The 25297-nt window shown below is 44.2% G+C and overlaps 1 protein-coding gene across 5 annotated transcripts in view; it reads right to left on the bottom strand.

Moving 5' to 3' along the window:
- Positions 1 to 25297, bottom strand: part of gpat2 (glycerol-3-phosphate acyltransferase 2, mitochondrial) — a 50532-nt gene that overhangs the window by 12510 nt on the left and 12725 nt on the right. For 3 of the 5 annotated variants that reach the window (XM_042331455.1, XM_042331454.1, XM_042331456.1), the window contains 9 exons: positions 20295 to 20368; positions 20094 to 20204; positions 18183 to 18305; positions 16737 to 16761; positions 15763 to 15837; positions 14668 to 14801; positions 14437 to 14536; positions 10066 to 10245; positions 6997 to 7098 (listed from right to left, as the gene is read on the bottom strand). In XM_042331455.1, coding sequence (XP_042187389.1) covers positions 6997 to 7098; positions 10066 to 10245; positions 14437 to 14536; positions 14668 to 14801; positions 15763 to 15837; positions 16737 to 16761; positions 18183 to 18305; positions 20094 to 20204; positions 20295 to 20368 — 924 coding nt within the window. Of the gene's footprint in view, positions 1 to 6996; positions 7099 to 10065; positions 10246 to 14436; positions 14537 to 14667; positions 14802 to 15762; positions 15863 to 16736; positions 16762 to 18182; positions 18306 to 20093; positions 20205 to 20294; positions 20369 to 25297 lie in introns of all 5 variants that reach the window. The other 2 variants (XM_042331453.1, XM_024440601.2) reach the window with 1 other exon arrangement.

Raw genomic sequence — 25297 nt, 5'->3', positions numbered from 1 at the left:
CTTTAGTAAATCCGCTTTCTCTGTGAGAGCTTCCCTTGTCTGGAATACACTGCCACCAGACACACATAACTGCACCACCTATCACACTTTCACAAAATGTATGAATACATGGCTAAAGGGCAATCAGATTTGTGATCATAATCCCTAGCTGTGTATTGCCGCTTTCCATGTTGTCTGTTGTCTGTAGCTTGTGAGGTGTGGAAACAATGTTGCTTTTATGAATTTTGTCTTGCTGCTTTTTGTTCTGTCTGTATGCTACGTCTTGCTTGTCCTACGTTGCTCTGCATGTGCTCACTGCTCAATGATTGTCTATATTGTAATTGTTTTTAATAACCTGCCCAGGGACTGCGGTTGAAAATTAGCCGGCTGGCTAAAACCGGCACTTTTACTGAAACGTTGATTAATGTGCACTGTCCCTGTAAAAATTAAATAAACTCAAACTCGATCTACTTGGCTGCTAGCTGTTTGTAATGTTTCGTCTGCTGAGAGAGATGTCCTTACATAAACGCTTGGTATGCTTTCGCCGAAAAGCTTTTTTGAAATCTGACGCGCCAGGTGGATTAAACTAAGCTGTGTTTTGCTATATTGCACATGTGATTTCATGAAAATTAAAATGTTTTTTAGTAATTTAATTTGAATTTGGCGCTCTGCAATTCAGCAGATGTTGACGAAAATCATGCCGCTAACGGGATGGGTGCATCAAGAAGTTAACGGGATTGATTTTACAACGCCCAGTGAAATAGCAGTGCGCCAAATTCAAAACCAGAAATACTCATAATAATAATTCATGACTCATACAAGTGTTATACACCGGTTTAAAGATGAACTTCTTGTTAATCCAGCCACCGTGTCAGATTTCAAAAGGGCTTTACGGCGAAAGCAAACCATGCTATTATCTGAGGACAGCACCCCATCAAACAAACACATGAAAATCACATTTCAATCCGCCAGGCGCGACACAAAAGTCAGAAATAATGATATGATTTATGCCTTACCTTTGAAGAGCTTCTGTTGGCACTCCAATATGTCCATTAAACATCACAAATGGTCCTTTTGTTTGATAAATTCCGTCGTTATATCCCCAAAATGTCCATTTATTTGGCGCGTTTGATTCAGAAAATACACCGGTTCCAACTTGCGCAACATGACTACAAAGTATCTAATAAGTTACCTGTAAACTTGATCCAAACAACTTTCCTAATCCAACTTTAGGTATTTTTAAACGTAAATAATCGATCAAATTTAAGACGGGATAAACTGTGTTCAATACCGGACAAAAACAAAGTGGAGCGAGCTTTCATGTCGCGCGCCCCAACCACAACAGTACACTAGACTCGACTCTCGTTCTGAACAGCCCTACTACTATATTATCTCCAATGTATCGTCCATGTAAAAAAACGGTCTGATTAGGATGAATAATATCTGACAATACTTTATTAATTCTATGCACCAAGCATTTTGCTAGGATTTTTGCATCACAACACTGAAGTGTAAGAGGTCTCCAATTTTTTAAATGAACTGGAACTTTATATATACACACACCACTTGTGTCCTGTTTCAGTAATAATGATATCAGACCTTGTTGCGTGTTTGATAATCTACAATTTATATAAGAGTGGTTAAAACATTCTAATAATGGTCCTCTGAGGTTATCAAATAAGTTTTGTATACTGCCATCCAACCCTGGAGTTTTCCCAGACATAAAGGCTTTAATTGCATAAAGAAGTTCCTCCTCTGTAATTTGGCCTTCACATGTCCTTCTGTACAGATGTTAATTTGACATTATTATTATTAGGAAAAATATCCATACAATTAGTGGAGATGGAGGAGACAAACTAAAACATTCTTAAAGTATTTTACTTCCTCTTTCAAAATATAATTTGGTGAATCATGCATTACTCCATTTGTAACAAGTTTCCATACATTTTTGGTAGCATTTCTATATTGAAGATAAACAAATAATTTGGTGCATTTTCCCACATATTCTATCCAGTTCGCTTAATATTTTATAATATATTACACTGGATCTTTCTTGAATAAGTTTCTCCATTTCTTTTTGTTTTTCCTCCAACTTATTCTTTGCCTCTATGGTACAGTTTTTATTGCTATCTAACTGTACTGTTAGTCCTTCAATTTCCTTTGTTAACCTCTCTGCGCACGGAACCCGGTAGCGGGCTGAAATTCCACAACATACGGTGATCGCTACATAAATAGTAATATTAAACATTCATGAAAATACAAGTGTCTCACATGTATCGAAAGCCTAGAATCTTGCTAATCCAACTGCGTTGTCAGATTTAAAAAAGGATTTACTGCGAAAGAATACGATGCGATTATCCGAGGATAGAGCCCCATAAAAAAAAAAACTATTTAAACCAGCACAGGCATAACAAAATCAAACTGCATTAAAATAAATTGTTTACCTTTGACGATCTTCGTCTGTTTGCAATCCCAATGCTCATTGTTACATAATGAATGATCTTTTGTTTGATAAAATCCGTTTTTATAGCCTAACACGAAACATTTTGTGAACCGCTTGTGTCGTGAATTCCGTCTCATTCCATTTGACGACGACCCATTCGAGGGTAAATACCCACACAAAATGTGACTTTTCCAGCCATGTTTGGTATCATTGCAATCAACTTGTTTGTTTGTAACACAACCAAACATGATGGGCCATTTTGCGGGACGTATTGACTGAAAGAAACCGATTTGAAGACAACAGGTAATGACATCACTGTGCACCAATGATATGACCACTGTTTCGTTGATTGACTGTATTTTAACCCAATGACCACTGATCGTCTTGAAATCTAGCTGGGTAGATAGCCAATTAGCTGAGGTAAACGGCAATATGCAATGGTTATGTGTTGGAAGACCAACCCATGTAGTAAACTCTGGCGTAAAGAGAGTCATTTGCTATTGAAGTTTTATACCGGAAGGAGCTACGCATATTACGCACAGCATTGTTTGGTAAACGCGCAGATTCAGCTGTTTATATATCAATCAGTATGGCGACTAAGTCAGGGAAAGCTAAATCTCAGTCTATATATACAGATGTACACACAATTTTAGAAGAAATTGATCGGAAAAGTGAGACAGAGATTGTTGTAGGACGATTCATTTAGCGATTCCCAAGTGGAGGAATATTTCTTTGAACGGAGAGGACATCGTTTTGGACTGGTAAGTTCTTCTCATGCTAATGCCCTTGTTTGAAATTAATAATATGAAATATTATTTGTGATTTCTTTTAAATTTAGAAGCAATATCTAAAAATGTAATTAAATGTGAGATGCGTGTGTCTGCCGCCCCACCCCAACCCACATGAAATAGTCTATTTGAGGCTGTTGAGGGGTGGGCAGGCCCACAACAATGGCCAAAGTGAAATGGAGACAGTAGATACAGCTGGTCTGTTGTAATATAATAAAGACAGTAGATACAGCTGGTCTGTCATAATATAATAGAGACAGTAGATCTAGCTGAAATGTCATAATATAAAAGAGACAGTAGATCTAGCAGGTCTATAATAATATATTCAACCTTATGTTCCCTGTACTCCATATATACACTGCTCAAAAAAATAAAGGGAACACTAAAATAACACATCCTAGATCTGAATGAAATATTCTTATTAAATACTTTTTTCTTTACATAGTTGAACGTGCTGACAACAAAATTACACAAAAGGTATCAATGGAAATCAAATTTATCAACCCATGGAGGTCTGGTTTGGAGTCCCACTCAAAATTAAAGTGGAAAACCACACTACAGGCTGATCCAACTTTGATGTAATGTCCTTAAAACAAGTCAAAATGAGGCTCAGTAGTGTGTGTGGCCTCCACGTGCCTGTATGACCTCCCTACAACGCCTGGGCATGCTCCTGATGAGGTGGCAGATGGATCCCTCAGGAGACCATCCGCCACCTCATCAGGAGCATGCCCAGACCTGGACTAAAGCATCCGCCAACTCCTGGGCAGTCTGTGGTGCAACGTGGCGTTGGTGGATGGAGCGAGACATGATGTCCCAGATGTGCTCAATTGGATTCAGGTCTGGGGAACGGGCAGGCCAGTCCATAGCATCAATGCCTTCCTCTTGCAGGAACTGCTGACACACTCCAGCTACATGAGGTCTAGCATTAGGAGGAACCCAGGGCCAACCGCACCAGCATATGGTCTCACAAGGGGTCTGAGGATCTCATCTCGGTACCTAATGGCAGTCAGGCTACCTCTGGCGAGCACATGGAGGGCTGTGCGGCCCCCCAAAGAAATGCCACCCCACACCATGACTGACCCACCGCCAAACCAGTCATGCTGGAGGATGTTGCAGGCAGCAGAACGTTCTCCACGGCGTCTCCAGACTCTGTCACGTCTGTCACATGTGCTCAGTGTGAACCTGCTTTCATCTGTGAAGAGCACAGGGTGCCAGTGGCGAATTTGCCAATCTTGGTGTTCTCTGGCAAATGCCAAACGTCCTGCACGGTGTTGGGCTGTAAGCACAACCTCCACCTGTGGATGTCAGGCCCTCATACCACCCTCATGGAGTCTGTGTCTGACCGCTTGAGCAGACACATGCACATTTGTGGCCTGCTGGAGGTCATTTTGCAGGGCTCTGGCAGTGCTCCTCCTGCTCCTCCTTGCACAAAGGCGGAGGTAGCGGACCTGCTGCTGGGTTGTTGCCCTCCTACGGCCTCCTCCACATCTCCTGATGTACTGGCCTGTCTCCTGGTAGCGCCTCCATGCTCTGGACACTACGCTGCCAGACACAGCAAACCTTCTTGCCACAGCTCGCATTGATGTGCCATCCTGGATGAGCTGCACTACCTGAGCCACTTGTGTGGGTTGTAGACTCCGTCTCATGCTACCACTAGAGTGAAAGCACCGCCAGCATTCAAAAGTGACCAAAACATCAGCCAGGAAGCATATGAACTGAGAAGTGGTCTGTGGTCACCACCTGCAGAACCACTCCTTTATTGGGGGTGTCTTGCTAATTGCCTATAATTTCCACCTGTTGTCTATTCCATTTACACAACAGCATGTGACATTTATTGTCAATCAGTGTTGCTTCCTAAGTGGAAAGTTTGATTTCACAGAAGTGTGATTGACTTGGAGTTACATTGTGTTGTTTATGTGTTCCCTTTATTTTTTTGAGCAGTGTATTTGAAGATATATAGAAAAGCTATATTTTTTTATTGTATTATTACAATCCATAACCAGGGTAGAATTGTGTTTCATTATTTTCCTCTATAAGAACTTCGTAATTTTTTAAATAGCCATGGAGTAGTCTTTGTGTCTCTGAACAGCTGGTTATCAATATATAGTTTAGCGACGACAAGAGTGACTCGTTTCCCCTTGTAATCAATATTTCTTGGAAATTGGATACAGAACTTTATGCCATTCTGTAATTTCCTTCGGGAACTGGCCATTCATGCCAATTTTGGTCCCAGCAAGTCTTTTACCCAGGCTTTTAACCATTATTTTATCTTTAAATGTAGCAAATTTGGCAATGATTGGGCGTTCATACCTCTGCTCTCTCTGTCCGAAGTGGTGTACACATTTGAGTTGGATTTTGTTGATAGCTTCGCATGGAATCTGAAGCGCTGTAAGGAGGAACTCTAACTACAGATTCAGGAACTTCTCCTCCTTGGATACCTGTAAGTACCAAATTCTCTCTCATGGATCTAGTCTATGTCAAGTAAGGCTTCTCTCAGAACGGTGTTCACTTCGGTTTCAATCTTATGGATTGTCACTTTTAGCTTATTTGTTTCCTTCTCCAATGGTCGCAGCTTTTTCATCACTCATCTCGAGGCTTGCCTTCAACTCTTTTATATCCTTACTGACTATTTCAAGTATACCCAGTTTGTCATTTATTGATTTTAACAGATCGGTTTCGACCTTTACCATTCCTGGTGGTGAAAATATTAAATCGTCTGTGTCTGTAGAAGAGTCACGTTTTCGTTCTGAAATCGGTTCCCCTGTCTTAACTCTGTCATATTTGTGTGTTTCTTGTTTTCTTAATATTTGTCAATATATTTCTCTCGTCTTAAGATTTGTTTTGTGTTATTATCCAGATTGAAGGTTATCACCCACCAGATTGTGTTGTGCTAATATTTAGTCTAACTTGCCGATATTGAATATTACGTTTTCATCTTGAGGTGCTCTACATAACTACGTTCAGTCCACCATTACCTGTCTCAGTCCCACCCTCTCCTCCTACCTCTATAGCCAAGTACTTACGACAATCAGAATGAGACCGATCGAGCTGACGATTAATAATTGACTGCTATTGATATACAAGATCTTCAGATCTTTTAAAGAGTGGATTCGGGAGATAACCGCTCTATATAAATGAATGCCTCCGTGGTGCCCCAGGTTATTAGTGGTTTAATTGTTGCATGGTTTAATTCAATCACGTAATCAATTAAATGTTAGGTAATCGATTTGATAAAATAGCATATCTTATCATTTAATCAGTCAGAAGCACGACAAATCTTGTCTGCTAAATTAAATAGTGTAGCCCACAGCCATATGGCATAGCCTGATCAGGGCCTAACATAAGGACAACTCAGAGTATGCTATTCTGTTCTTCTGAAATATACTACATTTCCTTCATTTCATGTTTCTATAGACATGTCTAAAATAAATAACAGATTTATTGTGATGGTGTAGGCTGGTGTACATGGATCTATTAGACTTTTTAAAATGTAGATGTTCCAAAGTTCTGCATCAGTGGCTTGTAGGCTGTGTGTGGAAGATGCTAAATGTGTTTTATGTTAATTAACGGTCAATTATTGTGAGACTAGCAGTTATTTGCTTGACATTCACAGGCTGACTAAATTTCATGACCGCCTCAGCCCTAGTCACAACTAGACTTCAAAAATACTAAGACAAAAGTGTTTCACAATCCCTGTCTGTTGGAGAGTTAGTTGTAAGCTAAGCAGCTCAGTCCTCCATGAAGGAACAACAATAGCATACCCATCAGTTCCTGGTCCAAACATACCTTCAGAGAGAAGGGCTGGGCGAAGTGGATCCTCACACTACTTCTCTGTCGGTTGCCGCACAGCAAGGAGAACACACACCTCAGAGTAGACAGCAGACCAACCTGGGGGATATGGAATACATAAACACATTGTTATCCTCGTGGGGACCTAGAATGAATTTCCATTCAAATTCCTATTTTCCCTAATCCTAATCCCTACCATAACCCTAACCCGTAACCCTAGCCCTAATAGTAACCCTAACCCCTAAGCTTAAAATAGCCTTTATCCTCATGGGGATGTGGGAAATTCTTTGGATACTTGAGGGAACGATTAGTTAGGAGAATGGAAGTACAGACACAATAGAAGTATAGAATACATGCACATAAGCACACACAGATGAGTTATGATGATACCATAATGGGGCTCTCCCATTAAGAGGAAGATTAGGGGAGCAATAACAAAAATGAGAAGGCTCTTTTAATTAGCAATAGGATGACGTGTGTGTGTGTCAGATTAATAATGAACAATAAGATGTTGAGGGAACATTAGCCCACCCACAACGGAACACCATCTAACCAACAAGTACAGAAGCAACACTGTGGGGGGGCTCCGAGGGGCTTTACCGGGAAATTTAAGATTAATGTGTGTGTGTTATACAGGTAACTGTCAAAAATAATGGGAACACTCAAATAAATGAGGGATAGAGGTGTGGTTCTTGAGTTAATTCAGCATCCCATCAAGCTTAGGGTCATGTAGAAAAATGCTGGGCAGGACATTATTTCGGCTACCATGGCTATAACCCCATAGGATGACAATGCACCAATCCACAGGGCACGAATGGTCACTGAATGGCTTGAGGAGCATGAAAATGATGTAAAACACATGCCATGTCTGTCTCAGTCACCAGATCTCAACCCAACTGACCACTTACGGGAGATTCTGGAGCGGCGCCTGAGACAGCATTTTCCACCCCCATCAACAAAACATCTCTCCCACAGTGTTCCAGACACTTGTAGAATGTATACAGTGCCCTCGGGAAGTATTTAGACCCCTTGACTTTTTACATATTGTTACATTACAGCCTTATTCTAAAATGGATTAAATAAAAATCCTCAGCAATCTACAGAGTAACCCATAATGACAAAGCGAAAACAGGTTAAGAATGTGTCCAAGGTACATATAAAAAATAAACTGAAATAGCTAATTTACATAAATATTCAGACCCTTTGCTATGAGACTCGAAATTGAGCTCAGGTGCATCCTATTTCTATTGATCATCCTTGAGATGTTTCTACAACTTGATTGGAGTCCACCTGTGGTAAATTCAATTGATTGGACATGTAAAAAAAAAAGGCACACACCTGTCTATATAAGGTCCAACAGTTGCCATTGCATTTCAGAGCAAAAACCAAGCCATGAGGTCGAAGGAATTGTCTGTAGAGCTCCGGGACAGGATTGTGTTGAGGCATAGATCTGGGGAAGGGTACCAAAAAATGTCTGCAGCATTGAAGGTCCCCAAGAACACAGTGGCATCCATCATTCCTAAATGGAAGTTTGGAACCACCAAAACTCGCCCGGCCAAACTGAGCAATCGGGGGAGAAGGGCCTTGGTCAGGGAGGTGACAAAGAACCTGATGGTCACTCTGACATAGCTCTAGAGTTCTTCTGTGGAGATGTGAGAACCTTCCAGAAGGACAACCATCTCTGCAGCACTCCACCAATCAGGTCTTTATGGTAGAGTGGCCAGACAGAAGACACTCCTTAGTAAAAGGCACATGACAGCCAGCTTGGAGTTTGCCAAAAGGCACCTAAAGACTCTCAGACCATGATTGATGAAACCAAGATTGAACTCTTTGGCCTGAATGCCAAGAGTCCCGTCTGGAGGAAACCTGGTACCATTGTTACGGTGAAGCATGGGTGGCAGCATCATGCTGTGGGGATGTTTTTCAGTGTCAGGGACCGGTAGACTAGTTAGGATCGAGGCAAAGATGAACAGAGCAAAGTACAGAGAGATTCTTGATGAAAAGCACTCTGGAGCAGGTTAGGACCTCAGACTGGGGCACAGGTTCACCTTTCAACAGGACAACGACCCTAAGCACACAGCCAACGCAGAAGTGGCTTCGGGACAAGTCTCAATGTCCTTGAGTGGCCAAGCCAGAGCCTGGACTTGAACCCGATCAAACATTTCTGGAGACCTGAAAATAGCTGTGCAGCAACGCTTCCCATCCAACCTGACCGAGCTTGAGGGTCTGCAGAGAAGAATGGGAGAAACTCCCCAAATAATGATGTGCCAGGCTTGTAGAGTCATACCCAAGAAGACTCTAGGCTGTAATCGCTGTCAAATGTGCTTCAACAAAGTACTGAGTAAAGGGTCCGAGTAGTTATGTAAATATGATATCAGTTTTTTATTTTTCATAAATTAGCAACAATTTCTAAAAATCTGTTTTTGCTTTGTCATTATGGGGTATTGTGTGTCGATTGATGATAATAATTGTTTAATTGTAACATAACAAAATGTGGAAAAGGTCAAGGGGTCAGAATACTTTCCGAAAGGCACTGTACCAAGGTGCATTGAAGTTGTTCTGGCTTGTGGTGCCCAATGCCTTATTAACACACTTTATGTTGGTGCTTCCTTTATTTTGGCAGTTACCTGTAGGCTATACACTGAGTGTACAAAACATTAGCAACACCTGCTCTTTCCATTACAGACGGACCAGGTGAATCCAGGTCACCTGTTAAATCCACTTCAATCACTGTAGATGAAGGGGAGGAGACAGGTTAAAGAAGGATTTTTAAGCCTAGAGACAATTGAGACATGGACTGTGTATGTGTGCCATTCAGAGGGTGAATGGGCAAGATGAAAGATTGAAGGGCCTTTGAACAGGGTATGTTAGTACTTGCCAGGCACACTGGTTTGAGCGTGTCAAGAACTGCACCGCTGCTGGGTTTATCATGCTCAACAGTTTCCTGTGGGTCAACATGGGCCAGCATCCCTGTGGAATGCGTTCGACACCCTGTAGAGTCCATGCCCCAACAAATTGAAGCTGTTAGGTATTAGGTAGGTGTTCCTATTGTTGTGTATACTGTACCGGTGTGCTGGTGTTGGGAACACAGTCATAGGAGATGCCCACTGGAACCAGGTGGACGTCAGGCACCACTCCCTCTCTCACAGCCAGTCTGATGCGTGCCAACCATTGCCCTCCTCGCCAACTCTCTCCTGACACACACACACTCAGTACCTGGCCTTCACACAGCAACTCACCAACCAACTACACACATAAAGAGAGAGAGGGGGTGGGGAGCAGTTGGAGAAAAACATGTTTTGGAATGCAATAATCTGATAAATTACCCACCATAACGTAATGACAACCTCCAATAAGAGGGGTGGGGGACCAGAGAAGGAGAAGAGAGGATAGAGAAATAGGAGAGCTAGGAGTAGTCGATGCCTCCAGTCCAAAGCATCTGTCCCTACTGAGAGGTCGAAAAGGCAAGGATGATAAGGAAAGAGGGGATGATGAACAGAGAAAGAGAGGTATATAGCAGGACAGACAAGTGGATTATGAATGTGTGAGATATATGTACATACATACACAGTTGAAGTCGTTAGTTTACACACACACAGTTTCACAATTCATGACATTTAATCCTAGCAAAAATTCCCTGTCTTAGGTCAGTTAGGATCACAACTTGATTTTAAGAATGTGAAATGTCAGAATAATAGGAGAGAGAATGATTTGTTTCAGCTATTATTTCTTTCACACCAGAAGTTCACATGCTACCAAATGCTAATTGAGTCTATTGCCTTTAAATTGTTTAACTTGGGTCAAACGTTTTGGGTAGCCTCCCACAAGCTTCCCACAATAAGTTGGGTGAATTTTGGCTCATTCCTCCAGACAGAGCTGGTGTAACCGAGTCAGGTTTTTAGGCCTCCTTGCTCGAACGCGCTTTTTCAGTTCAGCCCACAAATTTTCTCTAGGATTGAGGTCAGGGCTTTGTGATAGCCACTCCAATACCTTGACTTTGTTGTCCTTAAGCCATTTTCCCACAACTTTGGAATTATGCTTGGGGTCAATGTCCATTTTGGAAGAACCATTTGCGACCAAGCTTCCTGCCTGACTGATGTCTTGAGATTTAATTAATTTCCCTGCCTCATGATGCCATCTATGTTGTGAAGTGCACCAGTCCCACCTGCAGCAAAGCAACACAACATGATGCTGCCACCCCGTGGTTCACGGTTGGGATGGTGTTGTTCGGCTTGCAAGCATCCCCCTTTTTCCTCCAAACATAGCGATGGTCATTATGTCCAAACAGTTATTTTTTTGTTTCATCAAACCAGAGGACATTTCTCCAAAAAGTACGATCTTTCTCCCCATGTGCAGTTGCAAACCGTAGTCTGGCTTTTTTATGGCGGTATTGGAGCAGTGGCTTCTTCCTTGCTGAGCAGCCTTTCAGGTTATGTCGATATAGGACTTGTTTTACCGTGGATATAGATATTTTGTACCTGTTTCCTCCAGCATCTTCACACGGTCCTTTCTGTTGTTTTGGGATTGATTTACACTTTTCGCACCAAAGTACGTTCATCTCTAGGGGATAGAACGTGTCTCCTTCCTGAGCGGTATGACGGCTGCGTGGTCCCATGGTGTTTATACTTGCGTACTATTATTGTTTGTACAGATGAACGTGATACCTTCAGGCATTTGGAAATTGCTCCCAAGACCCAGACTTGTGGAGGTCCACAATTTTTTTCTGAGGTCTTGGCTGATTTCTTTTGATTTTCCCATGATGTCAAGCGAAGAGGCACTGAGTTTGAAGGTAGGCCTTGAAATACATCCACAGGTACACCTCCAATTTATTCAAATGATGTTAATTAGCCTATCAGAAGCTTCTAAACCATGACATAATTTTCTGGTATTTTCTAAGCTGTTTAAAGGCACAGTCAACTTAGTGTATGTAAACTTCTGACCCACTGGAATTATGATACATTGAATTATAAGTGAAATAACTTGTCTGTAAAGAAAAATTACTTGCATCATGCACAAAGTAGATGTCCTAGCCGACTTGCCAAAACTATAGTTTGTTAACAAGAAATTTGTGGTGTGGTTGAAAAGCAAGTTTTAAAGACTCCAATCTAAGTGTATGTAAACTTCCGACTTCAACTGTGTGTGTATATATTAGATGTCGACCGATTTATCGGAATGGCCGATTAATTAGGGCCGTTTTCAAGTTTTCATAACAATCGAAAATCGGTATTTTTGCGCGCCGATTTTTTTATTTTTTATTAAAAAATATATATATACAGTGGGGCAAAAAAGTATTTAGTCAGCCACCAATTGTGCAAGTTCTCCCACTTAAAAAGATGAGGCCTGTAATTTTCATCATAGGTACACTTCAACTATGACAGACAAAATGAGGAAAAAAAATCCAGAAAATCTCATTGTAGGATTTTTAATGAATTTATTTGCAAATTATGGTGGAAAATAAGTATTTGCACGCAGAGTCAGGGTATATTCAACAGTTTGGGCAGCCCGGCTCATTGTGAACGTAATACGTACGTAATTACGTAATACGTAATTACGTAATACGTAATTATGACATAACATTGAAGGTTGTGCAATGTAACAAGAATATTTAGACTTAGGGATGCCACCCGTTAGATAAAATACCGAACGGTTCCGTATTTCACTGAAATAATAAACATTTTGTTCTCGAGATGATAGTTTCCGGGTCGACCATATTAATGACCTAAGGCCATTTCTGTGTGTTGTTATAATTAAGTCTATGATTTGATAGAGCAGTCTGACTGAGCGATAGTAGGCAGCAGCAGGCTCGTAAGCATTCATTCAAACAGCACTTTCTTGCGTTTTGCCAGCAGCTCTTCGCAAGCACAGCGCTGTTTATGACTTCAAGCCTATCAGCCTAATGGCTGGTGTAACCGATGTGAAATGGCTAGCTAGTTAGCGGGGTGTGCGCTAATAGCGTTTCAAACATCACTCGCTCTGAGACTTGGAGTAGTTATTCCCCTTGATCTGCAAGGGCCGTGGCTTTTGTGGAGCGATGGGTAACGCTGCTTGAAGTGTGGCTGTTGTGTTCCTGGTTCAAGCCCAGGTAGGGGCGACGAGAGGGACGGAAGCTATACTGTTACACTGGCAATACTATAGTGCCTATAAGAACATCCAATAGTCAAAGGTATATGAAATACAAATGGTATGGAGAGAAATAGTCCTATAAATACTATATTAACTACAACCTAAAACCTCTTACCTTGGAATATTGAAGTCTCATGTTAAAAGGAACCACCAACTTTCATATGTTCTCATGTTCTGAGCAAGGAACTCAAACGTTAGCTTTTTTACATGGCACATATTGCACTTTTACTTCTCCAACACTTTGTTTTTGCATTATTTAAACCAAATTGAACATGTTTTATTATTTATTTGAGGCTAAAATGGATTTTTATTGATGTATTATATTAAGTTAAAATAAGTGTTCATTCAGTATCGCTGTAATTGTCATTATTACAACAACAACAAAAAATAAAACGGCCGATTGATCAGTATCTGCTTTTTTGGTCCTCCAATAATCGGTATCGGCGTTGAAAAATCATAATTGGTCGACCTCTAGTATATATACATATACATACGTGTGTGTGTGCGCACGCACGCACGCACACGCGCGCACGCACACACACACACACAGCAGGACAGACCAGTGATACTATAGGATGAGCTGCAGTAGCTAGATGCCGCCAGAGCCTCAAATTGTGTTTTTACTTCTCATACACAGTGAATTAAATTACTATTGACCCGCAGAAGAGCAGCCCTGTGAAATGAACTCAATAAACTAGCAGGTCTATTAACAATGATGCACAGCCAATAGAAATACACACACAACTGCCTCCCTCCCTTTTTCCCTTACTTCCTCCTCCTCTCTGCTTTCCAGCCAACACAGATGCCACAGATTCTCTAGTGAGATTCAGACTTGCTGTTAATGGGAGTAGAACCAGAGCTGGAGTGGGATGGAGCCGGGGCTGACAGTGGGGGATGGAGCCAGAGTGTGGGATGGAGATGGGGCTGATAGTGGGGGATGGAGCCAGAGTGTGGGATGGAGCCGGAGATGGGGCTGACAGTGGGGGATGGAGCTGGAGTGTGGGATAGAGATGGGGCTGACAGTGGGGGATGGAGCTGGAGTGGTGGCTGGAGATGGGTCTCACAGTGGGGGATGGAGCCGGAGTGTGGGATGGAGATGGGTCTGATAGTGGGGAATGGAGCTGGAGTGTGGGATGGAAATGAGGCTGACAGTGGGGGACGGAGCTGGAGATCGGGTTGAAGTTCTGCCATCAGCATGCCAAGGAGTGCAATAAAGATGGCGCACGTGTGTGTGTTTTACCCAAATTCCATTTCTCCCCTTCCCCTGAAGTATGAAGGTCTCTCGAATCCACTTGTTGATGGAGACAGACTTACGGAGGTCATGACTGATGAGTAGAGGTCGTCGGTCTCTGCTTCCTGTTCTGTGATTGGATCTGGTGGGAGGAGGACAACGCCAAGTCTCTGCAGGACTGACCTATAGGAACAGGTTATACCAGTCAGGTGACAGGAAGAGTAGAGCAGCCAAACTGCCATACCAGGTTGTCTTTTTGTCAATCACTGACTGTCTGTGTGTGTGTGTGTGTGTGTGTCTGCGCACGCGCGTACCTAAACCAGTTGTTGTGTATCTGTAGGTGACAGAGTGTGTATGGCACTCTCAGGTTGTGACAGAAGAGAACCAGTGGGATGAGAGCATAGTCCACGATACTCTGAGGCACACACACATACACCAGTAACGCACCCTGAAAAACAAAACGCATTACACACATTCATTCCTCCAATCGACCTTCTACACACACACACACCTACATATCTTCTTACACTCCGATCAAAATGTCTGTGTGTGCGTTCGCCAAAATTTCCTAGGGGGATGCAACCTTTATTTGAGGGGTAAAATATCCTTAAATAACCTATAGGTACACCTAAAATATGTCATGAGTCTTGTTAACATATGTAGAATTGCATTAAATTAGCTTCAAAACATTTATTTTACTATGGTTATAGCGTCATTTAATATTTTTTTAAATGTTTATTTTAACCTTTATTTAACTAGCCATGTCAGTTAAGAACAAATACTTATTTACAATGACGGCCTACACCGGTCCAAACCCGGACGACGCTGGGCCAATTGTGCGCCACCCTATGGGACTCCCAATCACGGCCGGTTGTGATACAGCCTGGATTCGAACTAGGGTCTGTAGTGACAGATGTGCCTTAGACCACTGCGCCACTCGGAAGCCCCATCACCATTGATTTAATATAGAGCCCTAGAACTACCTTGTCTGACGACTCAAACTGAATTATTCCGCTGCTCTATGTTCAACTACATACTTCAGACTGCCATCGTTGAAGTCGTTTGTGGTGACGTCAAAATGAGGGGTGTTGTACAAAATAAAGTCATCAGTGATTGGATCATCTCTAATCAGAGTATCAACGGCAATTTTCAAAACGCAGCTTTACCCATGTGCGTTCTGGCTCTGGCCCAACGCATCAGTTTCTAGGACCACTAAGAAAGGTTCAAATGTCTTTGAGTTCTAGAAATAGTCGGGGAGGTACTCAGATCCAGCCTCTAACGTCCATGGGCGTGGCGTAGCATTTGGCCGGAGCAAGGAGTTTGGGTAACCAGGCAAAGAAAGACCCTCATACCTATGGGGTACATAAGAAAATGTCTGTATGACAGTGTGTGCGTGTGTGAGTGAGTACCTGCTTTGAGGCTCTGTGCAGGGGAGCCATGTGGTTCAGGTTGACCTGAACACTGCAGAACACTGACCCAAACGCCTTCAGCAACACCCAGCCGACCAGCCTGGAGAGAGTGAGAGAGACAAACGCCTTCAGCAACACCCAGCCTGGAGAGAGAGAAAAACCCCTTCAGCAACACTCAGCCTACCAGCCTGGAGAGAGAGAGAGACCCCTTCAGCAACACCCAGCCAACCAGCCTGGAAAGAGAGAGAAACCCCTTCAGAAACACTCAGCCTACCAGCCTGGAGAGAGACAAACACCTTCAGCAACACTCAGCCTACCAGCCTGAGAGAGACAAACACCTTCAGCACCACTCAGCCTGGAGAGAGAGACAAACACCCCTTCAGCACCAGCCTACCAGCCTGAAGAGAGAGACAAACCCCTTCAGCAACACTCAGCCTACCAGCCTGGAGAGAGAGAGAGACCCCTTCAGCAACACCCAGCCGACCAGCCTGGAAAGAGAGAGAAACCCCTTCAGCAACACTCAGCCTACCAGCCTGGAGAGAGAAAAAACCCTTCAGCAACACTCAGTCTGGAGAGAGAGACAAAAACCCCTTCAGCAACTCAGCCTGAAGAGAGAGAGACAAACCCCTTCAGCAACACTCAGCCTGGAGAGAGAGAGAAACCCCTTCAGCAACACTCAGCCTACCAGCCTGGAGAGAGAGAGAGACCCCTTCAGCAACACCCAGCCGACCAGCCTGGAAAGAGAGAGAAACCCCTTCAGAAACACTTAGCCTACCAGCCTGGAAAGAGAGAGAGAGAGACAAACACCTTCAGCAACACTCAGCCGACCAGCCTGGAGAGAGAAAAAGCAACCCCAGCCAGAAACACCCTCAGCCTACCAGCCTGGAGAGAGACAAACACCTTCAGCAACACTCAGCCTGGAGAGAGAGACAAACACCCCTTCAGCACCACTCAGCCTGGAGAGAGACAAACACCTTCAGCAACACCCAGCCGACCAGCCTGGAAAGAGAGAGAAACCCCTTCAGAAACACTCAGCCTACCAGCCTGGAGAGAGACAAACACCTTCAGCAACACTCAGCCTACCAGCCTGGAGAGAGAGAGAGACATCCCTTCAGCAACACTCAGCCTGAAGAGAGTGAGAAAAACCCCTTCAGCAACATTCAGCCTGGAGAGAGAGACAAAAATCCCTTCAGCAACACTCAGCCTGGAGAGAGAGACAAACACCCCTTCAGCACCACTCAGCCTGAAGAGAGAGACAAACCCCTTCAGCAACACTCAGCCTGGAGAGAGATACAAAAATCCCTTCAGCAACACTCAGCCTGAAGAGAGAGACAAACACCCCTTCAGCACCACTCAGCCTGAAGAGAGACAAACCCCTTCAGCAACACTCAGCCTGGAGAGAGATACAAAAATCCCTTCAGCAACACTCAGCCTGAAGAGAGAGACAAACACCTTCAGCAACACTCCCCAAACACCTTCAGCCCCCCAGCCTACCAGTCTGGGGGAAAAAAGAGAGACCCATTCAGCAACACTCAGCCTGGAGAGAAACAAACCCCTTCAGCAACACTCAGCCTAGAGAGAGACAAACCATAAAAATATAGCTGTATGTGAGCTCAATCAATGAATTATTAATTTATTTTTTAAACCCCTTTCAACCTCAGCAGTAGTCACAAAGTGCTTTACAGAGCTCTCAGGAGTGCTCGAATTCTGAAGATAGTGTTTGTGAGGGAAAGATAGGAGAAACATGACACTGATATGGAGAAAGCACGGGGTAAACCCATTTGAATTTAATCACTTTAATCAGTTCTTTGTAGTTTGACAACCCTGTTTGTAAGCTTTTAAATGATATCAAACTTTTAGATTTTCCAGTGATGAAGACATTTATAGCCTGAATGTCCAAAAAGTCACCTTTAGAACACTTCTACAATGGACAAACATGGAAAGTTTTGTTGAAATCAAAAGGGATGCTATGAAAAAGTAAATTAATTCAAATGGATTTACCCGGAGGGGAGGGGTAGAAAGAGAGAGGAGATAAAGAGGGTCAGATGACACTGGCTGGAAATTAGATGGAAGTTGTGGGGGGAGAGAGCGCGGGTGGAGAGAAGTAGACAGATTTTAAAGACAACCACAATAGAATTCCAATGACAGAGTATATCTACTGGGGATGAAATTGAAAAGAGAATTTTCAATTCCATCCAGGACTACATTATATTCCACCATCTACAGAATCTGAAAGGCAGTGAAATTCAGAAGGCAGGTCAAATTAACTCCAAGAGAGGATTTCAATGACAATGGTATTCCAAAAACAAATTCCAAGATTTATGGAACAGACAGAGTTAATCCCAAATGGCACCCTATTCCCTACTTTTGATAGGGCTCTATGGGCCTTTAGGGACGCATCCACTGCCGGACAGACCCACCGTAGAAGCTGTGGAGAGATGCAGGTGTTGATGAGGGGGATGTAGGGGGTAAGGTGGGTGAGTGAACCCCAGGTATCTCCCCCTGCTGGTGCTATGTCTGGTGAGGAGAGAGCCTTCTGAACCCTGAAACACACACAGAAACATTGGGATAGGCAACAGAACAAAACAGCCATTTTACTTAACATGTGCACAAACACGTATGCATGCACTCATACACACATATCCACTTGGGGTGAGCTTGGGTGAGCTCCCAGCCATCAAGGACGTACATGCAAGGGGGTGTCTGAGAAAGGCCAGAAAATTGCTAAAGACTCCAGCCACCCGAGACATGGACTGTTCGCCATGCTCCCGTCCGGCAGATGGTACCGGTGCAGCAAAGCTCAGAACGACAGACTCTTACAGTTTTTATCCCCTGACCATAAGACTGTTAAAAGGCTAACAACTACTACTCACCCTCACACCTACACTCCTGCTAAAATCCTCAATGATTCTATTTCTTATTTCCACTATGATGCTGATTGCCATTATCTATCCATTTTATCCTTCTATTGGCCACTATTACTCCCGTTCACATTTATACACTCACCGGACAGTTTATAAGGTACACCCATCTAGTACTGGGTCGGAACCCTCTGCCTCCAGAACAACCTGAATTATTCAGGACAAGGATTCTACAAGGTGTCGGAAATGTTCGTTGCTCAATTGGTATCAAGGGATCTATCGTGTGCCATGAAAACATTCCCCACACAATTACACCACCAGCCTGTACGAACCAGGATGGGGCCATGGACTAATGCGGCTTACGCCAAATCGTGACTGTCATCCAGCATGATGCAACAGAAACCAAGATTCGTCGGACTAGGCAATGTTTTTCCACTCAATTGTCCAGTGTTGGTGATCGTGTGCCTACTGGAGCCGATTCGTCTAGTTTTTAGCTGATAGGAGTGTAACCCGATGTGGTCGTCTGCTGCAATAGACCATCCGTGACGAGGATCGACACGTTATGCATTACGAGATGCCGTTCTGCCCACAATTGTTGTACTGCACCATTATTTATCCATTTGTGGCCCACCTGTTAGCTTGTATGATTTTTGCCATTCTCCTTTGACCTCTCAACAAGCTGTTTTCGCCCACAGGACTGCCGCTGACTGGATATTTTTTGTTTGTCGCACCCTTCTTAGTAAACCCTAGACACGGTCATGAAGAAAGGCCAAGGAGGGCATTCATTTGAGTTACTGGATCTGGCACTGACGATCATACCACGGTCAAAGTCGCTTAAGCCACTCGTTTTGCCTATTCTAACATTGACTCACTGTACGTAGGAGCAAACCATTTTCGTGAACGGGGTGGTGTACCTGAAACTGGCATGTGAGTATCTGCTGGTCCCAGTGGTTTTCAATTAATGTGGTCTTGTTTTTTCCAGAGAGAGAGAGTTTTGATACATAGCGATGTCTGTAGGAGCGATCCATTTTTGCTATACTATTTTGTTAGTGATAACTGTACTGTTGGGTAGAGCTTGCAAGTTAAACATTTACGCTTCAAACACACCGACAGCGTCAATGCGCAAAATAGTATGCAGCATCATCTGGATATGTGTGCAACAAAAGTTACATTCACCTACAGTAAAATTCACCTTCTGCTACCTTTTCTGCTACCATTTCTGCTACCATTTCTGCTACCATTTCTGTCAAGCCGTCTACACATAGTTTAACGCATACGTTCAATAAATCCAACATCTGCACCACACCGTAAGCACTGCAACTGCCTCTGCAACACAATGCTGCACAGCAAACTCAGCGTTTCATTGGAAATGAATGTACTTCTGGTGTACCAAAATGCAATGACGCCGTCGGTGTGTTCGAAGCGTTAACTGTACCTTTGCTTGCAACACCACAACACACACACAGGTACCTGTTGCTTTGGGAGACTCGCTCCACTCTGTCAGTAGCAGGACTAGGGTAGACCCTGCAGCCTCTGACCAACAGCACACAGCACACCCTCCTCACCAGCCAACCACGATACCTACAATGAAACATCACATCATTGTGTGTTTGCATGCAGTGTAAGGCCGTGGAGGTCTGTGTGTGTGTGTAATATATGTGTTACGTCTACCTGGTGTGGGTCTCATTGACACTCAGTAGATTATGGAAGCCCAGAGAGGGTGTGGTCTGTCCCAGCTTCTTGCCCTGAAACGCAAGTGTACGCACACACACACACACACACACACACACACAACCTAGTTGGTTAGACCAGTCCAAAGATGACTACACACTGCCAGTACCACACCTCATAATAATGGCTGGAATTGAGTGATGGAATGGTATGAAACATGTTTGATGTGATTGACACCATTCCATTACTATGAACCCATCCTGATTTACAGTGCCTCCAGCCACCACTGCTGCAGAGATTGACTGATGTGAACAGTAAACGTCCGCTCAGGACTTCATTTAAATGGGGCCTTTTATTAGGACATGACGGGGTTTGCTAAATGTGCTTTGTGTGTCAAGTCAACCCCATCTCTATGGGTACACCTCAATAGCTTCTCTATAGACCCTTTTCCAGTACACGACACACTGACATCACTCTTGGCGGCAGTAAGAAAGCCATCACCATTTGCGGCCATTCAACATTTAGATTTACGTTTTTATTACTTTAAACTTAATACGTTTTTTGGGTTCTCATACGCTTACAATGATGTTTTGATTCTAGCTTGAACAGTCGCTAAGATTATATTTTGTATGCAGCAGTTGTTAGCTAGAATGCTAACACTCATTATTATAAGCTGTAGCAAAAGCTAGCCAAATAGCAATTTTACTGGTTGAAGTTTGTGTTTAAGTATACTGTAATTGATTTGCAATGATGACACAAACAATATATTAATCAGGACATTCATACATTCATTCAATTATAATCCAAAAGTAGAGTGAAATAAGCAACATGTAAATAGAGGCGTTTTTTGCGGGCGTTCTATAAGAACGTCCGGTGTTCTGCCACCCTCATGCGGCAAAGTTTGCAAACACAGAAAGGGCTCTCTGGGCTGCCCCTCCATAGGCTCGCTCTCTGGGCAGCCCCTCCATAGGCTCGCTCTCTGGGCAGCCCCTCCATAGGCTCGCTCTCTGGGCAGCCCCTCCATAGGCTCGCTCTCTGGGCAGCCCCTCCATAGGCTCGCTCTCTGGGCAGCCCCTCCATAGGCTCGCTCTCTGGGCTGCCCCTCCATAGGCTCGCTCTCTGGGCAGCCCCTCCATAGGCTCGCTCTCTGGGCAGCCCCTCCATAGGCTCGCTCTCTGGGCAGCCCCTCCATAGGCTCGCTCTCTGGGCAGCCCCTCCATAGGCTCGCTCTCTGGGCAGCCCCTCCATAAAACAAATCAAATCAAATTTTATTTGTCACATACACATGGTTAGCAGATGTTAATGCGAGTGTAGCGAAATGCTTGTGCTTCTAGTTCCGGCAATGCAGTAATAACCAACAAGTAATCTAACTAACAATTCCAAAACTACTGTCTTATACACAGTGTAAGGGGATAAAGAATATGTACATAAGGATATATGAATGAGTGATGGTACAGAGCAGCATAGGCAAGATACAGTAGATGGTATCGAGTACAGTATATACATATGAGATGAGTATGTAAACAAAGTGGCATAGTTAAAGTGGCTAGTGATACATGTATTACATAAGGATGCAGTCGATGATATAGAGTACAGTATATACGTATGCATATGATGTATGCATACGTATGCATATACGTATGCATATGAGAGTAACATTATATGAGGTAGCATTGTTTAAAGTGGCTAGTGATATATTTACATCATTTCCCATCAATTCCCATTATTAAAGTGGCTGGAGTTGAGTCAGTGTCAGTGTCAGTGTGTTGGCAGCAGCCACTCAATGTTAGTGGTGGCTGTTTAACAGTCTGATGGCCTTGAGATAGAAGCTGTTTTTCAGTCTCTCAGTCCCAGCTTTGATGCACCTGTACTGACCTCGCCTTCTGGATGATAGCGGGGTGAACAGGCAGTGGCTCGGGTGGTTGATGTCCTTGATGATCTTTATGGCCTTCCTGTAACATCGGGTGGTGTAGGTGTCCTGGAGGGCAGGTAGTTTGCCCCCGGTGATGCGTTGTGCAGACCTCACTACCCTCTGGAGAGCCTTACGGTTGTGGGCGGAGCAGTTGCCGTACCAGGCGGTGATACAGCCCGCCAGGATGCTCTCGATTGTGCATCTGTAGAAGTTTGTGAGTGCTTTTGGTGACAAGCCGAATTTCTTCAGCCTCCTGAGGTTGAAGAGGTGCTGCTGCGCCTTCTTCACGATGCTGTCTGTGTGAGTGGACCAATTCAGTTTGTCTGTGATGTGTATGCCAAGGAACTTAAAACTTGCTACCCTCTCCACTACTGTTCCATCAATGTGGATAGGGGGGTGTTCCCTCTGCTGTTTCCTGAAGTCCACAATCATCTCCTTAGTTTTGTTGACGTTGAGTGTGAGGTTATTTTCCTGACACCACACTCCGAGGGCCCTCACCTCCTCCCTGTAGGCCGTCTCGTCGTTGTTGGTAATCAAGCCTACCACTGTTGTGTCGTCCGCAAACTTGATGATTGAGTTGGAGGCGTGCGTGGCCACGCAGTCGTGGGTGAACAGGGAGTACAGGAGAGGGCTCAGAACGCACCCTTGTGGGGCCCCAGTGTTGAGGATCAGCGGGGTGGAGATGTTGTTGCCTACCCTCACCACCTGGGGGCGGCCTTTCCTTCCAGTAGGCTCGCTCTCTGGGCAGCCCCTCCATAGGCTCGCTCTCTGGGCAGCCTCTCCATAGGCTCGCTCTCTGGGCAGCCCCTCCATAGGCTCGCTCTCTGGGCAGCCCCTCCATAGGCTCGCTCTCTGGGCAGCCCCTGCAATAGGCTCGCTCTCTGGGCACCCCCCAATAGGCTCACTCTCTGGGCACCCCCCCCAATAGGCTCACTCTCTGGGCACCCCCAATAGGCTCACTCTCTCTGGGCACCCCCCAATAGGCTCACTCTCTGGGCACCCCCAATAGGCTCACTCTCTGAGCACCCCCAATAGGCTCACTCTCTGAGCACCCCCTCAATAGGCTCGCTCTCTGGGCACCCCCCAATAGGATCACTCTCTGGGCACCCTGAATAGGCTCACTCTCTGGGCACCCCCCTCGCTCTCTGGGCACCCCCTCAATAGGCTCGCTCTCTGGGCACCCCCTCAATAGGCTCACTCTCTGGGCACACCTCAAAAGTCTGAAGTGACTTTCTCTCTTCCATCTGCATAATTTTTTTATTTCACCTTTATTTAACCAGGTAGGCCAGCTGAGAACAAGTTCTCATTTACAACTGCGACGTGGCCAAGATAAAGCAAAGCAGTGCGACAAAAACAACAGAGTTAAACAAATGTACAGTCAATAACACAATAGAAAAATCTGTGTGTGTGCAAATGTAGTAAGATCAGGGAGGTAAAGCAATAAATAAGCCATAGCGGCAAAATAATTACAATTTAGCATTAACCCTGGAGTGATAGATCTGCAGATGATGTGCAAGTAGAGATACTGGGGTGCAAAAAGAGCAAAAATAAATACATTTGGGGGATGAGGTAGTTGGATGGGCTATTTCCAGATGGGCTGTGTACAGGTGCAGTGATCGGTAAGCTGCTCTGACAGCTGATGCTTAAAGTTAGGGAGGGAGATATGAGTCTCCAGCTTCAGTGATTTTTGCAATTCGTTCCAGTCATTGGCAGCAGAGAACTGGAAGGAAAGGACAGCAAAGGAGTTGGCTTTGGGGATGACCAGTGAAATAAACCTGCTGGAGCGTGTGCTATGGGTGGATGCTGCTATGGTGACCAGTGAGCTGAAATAAGGCGGGACTTTACCTAGCAAAGACTTATAGATGACCTGGAGCCAGTGGGTTTGGTGACGAATATGAAGCGAGAGCCAGCTGACTAGAGCATACAGGTCGCAGTGGTGGGTAGTATATGTGGCTTTGGTGACAAAACGGATGGCACTGTGATAGACGACATCTAATTTGCTGAGTAGAGTGTTGGAGGCTATTTTGTAAATGACATCGCCGAAGTCAAGGATTGGTAGGACAGTCAGTATTACGAGGGTATGTTTAGCAGCATGAGTGAAAGAGGCTTTGTTGCGAAATAGGAAGCCGATTCTACATTTAATTTTGGATTGAGACGCTTAATGTGAGTCTGGAAGGAGAGTTCAGTCTAGCCAGACTCCTAGGTATGTGTAGTTGTCCACATATTCTCAGTCAGAACCGTCCAGGGTAGTGATGCTAGTCGGGCGGGCGGGTTCAGGCACCGATCGGATGAAAAGCATGCATTTAGTATTACTAGCATTTAAGAGCAGTTGGAGGCCACGGAAGGAGTGTTGTATGGTATTGAAGCTTGTCTGGAGGTTTGTTAACAGTGTCCAAAGAAGGGCCAAAAGTATACAGAATGGTGTTGTCTGCGTAGAAGTGGATCAGAGAATCACCAGGAGCAAGAGCGACTTCATTGATATATATACACAAAAGAGTCGGCCCGAGAATTGAACCCTGCGGCACCCCCATAGAGTGGCATAGAGTGGAGTTCTGCACAGTTCTGAGTTCTGCATATTCTGCACAGTACTGTCTTTTATCGATGGCGGTTATGATATGGTTTAGGACCTTGAGAGTGGCTGAGGTACACCCATGCCCAGCTCGGAAACCAGATTGCATAGCGGAGAAGGTACAGTGGGATTCGAAATTATTATTATTTGACCATGCTGGTCATTTATGAACATTTGAACATCTTGGCCATGTTCTGTTATAATCTACACCCGGTACAGCCAGAAGAGGACTGGCCACCCCACATAGCCTGGTTCCTCTCTAGGTTTCTTCCTAGGTTTTGGCCTTTCTAGGGAGTTTTTCCTAGCCACCGTGCTTCTACACCTGCATTGCTTGCTGTTTGGGGTTGTAGGCTGGGTTTCTGTACAGCACTTTGAGATATCAGCTGATGTACGATGGGCTATATAAATACTTTTTTTATTTTTGTAATTATTTTTTGATCTGGCTTTAGAAAGGCAGGGCAGGATGGATATAGGTCTATAACAGTTTGGGTCTAGTGTCTCCCCTTTGAAAGGGGGATGACG

The sequence above is a fragment of the Oncorhynchus tshawytscha genome, linkage group LG12 (genome assembly GCF_018296145.1).
Source record: "Oncorhynchus tshawytscha isolate Ot180627B linkage group LG12, Otsh_v2.0, whole genome shotgun sequence".
Lineage (NCBI taxonomy): Eukaryota > Metazoa > Chordata > Actinopteri > Salmoniformes > Salmonidae > Oncorhynchus > Oncorhynchus tshawytscha.
The sequence above is the reverse complement of the archived record's forward strand: the minus strand, read 5'-3'. Positions and strand labels throughout refer to the sequence as shown.